This window comes from Austrofundulus limnaeus, unplaced genomic scaffold (genome assembly GCF_001266775.1).
Source record: "Austrofundulus limnaeus strain Quisiro unplaced genomic scaffold, Austrofundulus_limnaeus-1.0 Scaffold130, whole genome shotgun sequence".
NCBI classification, from domain to species: domain Eukaryota; kingdom Metazoa; phylum Chordata; class Actinopteri; order Cyprinodontiformes; family Rivulidae; genus Austrofundulus; species Austrofundulus limnaeus.
This window is the reverse complement of record NW_013952532.1, coordinates 1,271,529-1,276,268: the sequence shown is the minus strand read 5'-3', so window position 1 is coordinate 1,276,268 and position 4,740 is coordinate 1,271,529. Positions and strand designations below refer to the sequence as shown.

Below are 4,740 nucleotides of genomic sequence, written 5' to 3'. Positions count from 1 at the left end.
TGTGTGTGTGTGTGTGTGTGTGTGTGTGTGTGTGTGTGTGTGCTAGCACGTTACAAACACACAAAAGAGGGGAACAAAGAAGGAGATACGATCAGTTGGTGATTGAATATATCATGACAGACGACTCAAGATTCAGAAACTCCTGCTGAGAAATTAGACGTAGTGATTAAGGTGGCTGTTATTATGAAATAATCAACGATTTCAAAAGGAGGCTCACAGAGAGTTTGTTGGATGACTAAGCGAGGACTGTGTCAGACAGCCAAGGATTGGAAAACGGGAGACATCAGAGGAGGACAGAAATGAGAGGGAGGGATAAATCTTTTATCTGAACATCTCTTGTGGGCTTCTTGTTATTGAGATATCAAAAAAAAAAAAAAGAAACACAATCTAATATTAATGCGCATGTGTCTCTCTGTGAGGGTGCGCGTGAGGCAGACCGCATTTCGACCATCAGAAGCTGTCTTTGTACATTTTATCAGCTCAAATCCAGGCCGAGAGAGAGAGAGAAAGAGAGAGAGAGAGAAAAGGGGTAACAAAAGCTTTGTGGAAAATGAAGGGTGGGAAAATGAGGCGAGTACAAATGGATGAAAGTGAAAAAAGATGAGTAACGTCTGTGGATGTGTGAAACCAACTTAAAATAGAGCATTAATATTACATCAATGTGTGACAAAGACTGAATGAGTGCATCGGACAAAAAAGTAGCTTACAAAACGTTGAAGACCCTGAAAACATGGGCACATTATTTTTAATTTTTTGAGAATGAAATTACATTTTAATTATTGCTTTCATCTTGCTTTAGGGTTTATTTTGGCATTTTGTTTTTTCACTAGATATTCATCAAGAAGAAAATTCTTTTGGGTTTGTAAATCTGGCCACCGCTGCTGTGAAGCAAGATGTGTTTTTGAATTTTAGTTGCCTCTTTAACCTTGAAAACACATTTGAAATCATATTTTTGAGATGGTTGGCAAACACTGATGCTTTTACAAGGTCCAAATACTTTATTACTAGTTTTAATTAAAGGGACTGTGGAAGGAGAGGTCTGGGACTCCCTGCTCAAGCTGCTGCCCCTGTAAGCTGGCTTCAGGACAAGGCACAGATTTTGAAAGAGCTGCTTCGTGTTTCGAAACATTTTAAGTGCCTGTATAAATGTCATGCCAAAGACCTCATATTTGTTTCTCCAACCCAGCGCAACACTGTCAGAAATGTTCAGCAAACACCATCTGTTGATTTGTCTTCCTAAACAAATTTCTTTTTTTAATGTTCTGGATGGAATTGCCACTATTTTGAAAAGCTGCCAGGAGTGTTTGTGAGTCCAAAATATTTTGTTCGATTTCTATGCACACATGTAAATTACGTCCTTAAATGCACCAAGGTTTTTTGTAAGGTGTGCCTTTTTCCCCCTCAATTTGCATTTAGCGCATGTTGATACCAAACACTTCAATTTTTGATGAGTGCTGGTGAATAATAAATGAACGTAACCACCTGTGAAGAAAACCTCAAACCAAAATCTATTCGGTTTGTTCTGTTAAGCCGATGGAAACGAGTCACACTGCATGTTTTTTTTTATTATTTTTTTTATCAATATGGTCTCTAGAGAGTGTCACATGGGTATGACACAATGCACGTGGATTACACCGATCGAACACACTCACACTCTTACACAACATGTTGACACACACTCTCCCTTTAAAAAAAACGTACTTCACAGGAACAGCGTATCTTTAGGGAATCACCATGAAGCCTGAGGAGCCTGATCAAATTCTTAAAGCAAGCGTACATGCAAAATATAAAACATTTGCCTTTCTAGCTCCTGGAAGAACAGCTRCWTCARTTACATCTCATGCATGTATAAAAYAAACAGRTTAATGTTCYCTGTTTTTATTTGAAGCTAAGTTTYTGCATTAATCTCCACATTTTGTTTCAAAAGAAAACTAATCTTTGAATCAATGATATAGTATGTAATTTCACAGCAGGGTAAAAACACACCTAATTAAAAGCTAAAATAAAGTGTTTTGCAAATATCCACTCAAATATTTACTTGTCTCTGCACTCAATAACACACATCACTAGAAATGTRCATTATATTTTCTTTTGAATAATGGTGCAAAGTTCATTTTTTTGAATACYATCAGAGATGCAACAGAAATAAATTCACAGTGCATCCTAAATAGAAGACTGAATGATTTTGTTTTTATGTGTGCACAGCATCAATGAAATGATTGCCTGTTCTAAAAGGAGACTTCATCCTTGCCTCATTGATGGAAAGAGACAGCTTCAATTAAGTTACATAAGCCAAATATACAGCCAAAATAGTCCAGGTTCAAAAAGAGTAAATATATTGATTTGTGTCCGGATCACTTTAACCTGGCACCACTCTTCACCTAAACCTCGCAGAAAATACACAGAAGTACAAACAACTGAGTAAATACAGCCTGGATGCTGGGGAGCTTCATGTCATTTTAGCAGTCAGAAAAACAGCAGGAGGAGCTGGAAGGTTTCAGGAATGCTGCAAAAGAAAGGAGTGTGTTTGTAAGTCTCTTTAAACTTGTTCTTTCTCTCAGTTGAGCTAAAATGATTTGTGCACAGACTGGAGGAAAACAGTTACAAGGTCAAAAGAGAATAAAAAAAACCTGAACAAGGATGTTTGTTTTTAAAATGTCAGCCAAGTTTTATTTTGTTTTTCTTTTGCTCTCTGAACAAATTCCTGTGCTAACGTTTATGAGAAACTTTTTATTTACCTTGTTTTCCTTCCTGCCGTGCAGTTACTTGCACTGACTTTCTTTCTTGCGTTTCAGTTGGATGTCATGGCGTATGCGCCATCGCTCCAGGACAATCTGCTTGTCCTTGGCCTTTGTTACCATTTTCTTCCATCTCCTCCTGGCCCTCGTCTCTCTTTCCATTCGCCACCTGCCCTGCGACACCCCGCGGCCACTCAGGACCCACGTCCTTAGAGACTTGGCGCAGGCCAACATGTCGGAGGGAATCGGAGGAAATTCTGAGCTTTCAGCTAAAAGAGACACGTCTTATGAAGATGGCAAAACAGACTCAAACGGTAAAGTGTTCCCTGGCCAAACCGTGCCTGTGAAGGGAAATAAAAACACCAAAACCCTGCAAKTGACGAAAGGCCGCCATGGAAATGAATCCTGGGAGTCTGATTCGCTAAAACTGAAGGCACTGTTTGACCATCCACTTTACAACATGCCAAGGCCGGCTGTCCCCGAGGAYGACTGGCTTCTCAAAGTCAAACCAAAGGTCAAGGAAAGTGCAAGGAGCTCCCAGATGTGGTCAGTATGATAGTTAGATTGTGTGTGTGTGTGTGTACCACTGTGTGTAAAATCTATCCTCTGATGGTTCCATGTGATACTTTAACAGTCAAAAAGTACATTCTTCAAATCCTCCAAGCACACAACCGCGATTCGAGCAGAATATGTTGGACAGGAAGCAAAATGAAAGATGAATAGTTTAGACATCTACATGTGTAGTTCTACTCAAAACACTCCTGGTTTCATGCATATTTTACAAGTAAGAATATATATTCAGTGTACAGAAGATTTTCCCCAGATGGGTCAGACTGCAGGGAGGCGACACAGTTTCACGCTGCCACAGATGGGCAAAACTGAAAATAGTGTTGCTGCTTTATGTTTCCATTTGTCTCTTTTTTCATACAAACTCTGTAAGTTGTAAGAAGTTTAAATAATACAACTCATTTGATGGAATGACTTATCTGAGATTTTTCTCATACAGTAACTCAGGTGAATCATTTTTGCTTAAAGTCCAGTGGGTACATTCAACACATTGTTTAGGTCATGAAAGATTTTGTTTATATTTTTAGAAGAATGGCTACTTGTATGAGAAGACACACTACTTGTTTAACTGCTTGTCACACAGATGGGTAATCAGTCAGACACATGGCAGCAGCTCAATTAAAGATTCAGACGGGCTGAAGTTCAAACTGAGCATCAAAATGGGAAAGATAAAGAACTTTGGTGACTTTGAACCTGGCATGGTTGTTGGTGRCAGACGCTCTGGCCTGATTGTTTCAGAAGCTGCTAATCTACTGGGTTTTTCCCTCTCAACCATTTCTAGGGTTTGCAGAGATTGGTGAAAAAAATAGAGAAAATTTACAGCAAGCGACCTTTGTGAAAATAGATGGATGCGCATATAAAAGAGCTGATGATGTTTTTAAAAAGTATTTTCTTTCCAAAACCTCTAAGAAGTGGTAATCCTCATATTCTTTCAGCAACTTGATAAACTTATCTTATTATTAGAAAATTTGATTAAAAACAGCATTAAAGGGGCAATATTATGTGTTTCTCAGGCATACATTTAAATACTATACCATAAAAAAGTATCAATGTCACCTTTTGTTGTTATTAAAATGCTGTTTTTATGTTTAAATAGAAAATAAACTACTCTTCTCATCACTTCCTCTTCTAAACGCCTTGAAATTGGTCTCTGTCTCTTTAAGAACCACCTTCTGCTTCATTCTTGCTCATTTCGGTTGGGGGGGGGCGGCTGCTTTGATGCAGTTTACTTGGCATCTGAAAATACATTTCCTCAAAAGTATTTTTAATCTGAAAAGAGCTTCACTGAGTGAGAACTAATGTTGAGAGCTCCGTAGACAATTTAAGTTTCACTTTCAGTTTTGCCAGAGCCTGCAGGAGTCATGGGCGGGGTGTGTGGGTTGGGGGGTGGGCGCTCTGCCATGAGGAAGTTCGGCTTAAAGACGCATCCCAGGGG

The 4,740-nt window shown here is 39.0% G+C and overlaps 1 protein-coding gene across 1 annotated transcript in view; it reads left to right on the top strand.

The window, feature by feature from the left end:
* The first annotated feature begins 2,799 nt into the window (after positions 1 to 2,799).
* Positions 2,800 to 4,740, top strand: part of LOC106522471 (extracellular serine/threonine protein kinase FAM20C) — a 36,521-nt gene continuing 34,580 nt past the window's right edge. Inside the window, exons 1-2 of the mRNA XM_014015491.1 lie at positions 2,800 to 3,284; positions 3,745 to 3,752. Coding sequence (XP_013870945.1) covers positions 2,800 to 3,284; positions 3,745 to 3,752 — 493 coding nt within the window. The remainder of the gene's footprint in view (positions 3,285 to 3,744; positions 3,753 to 4,740) is intronic.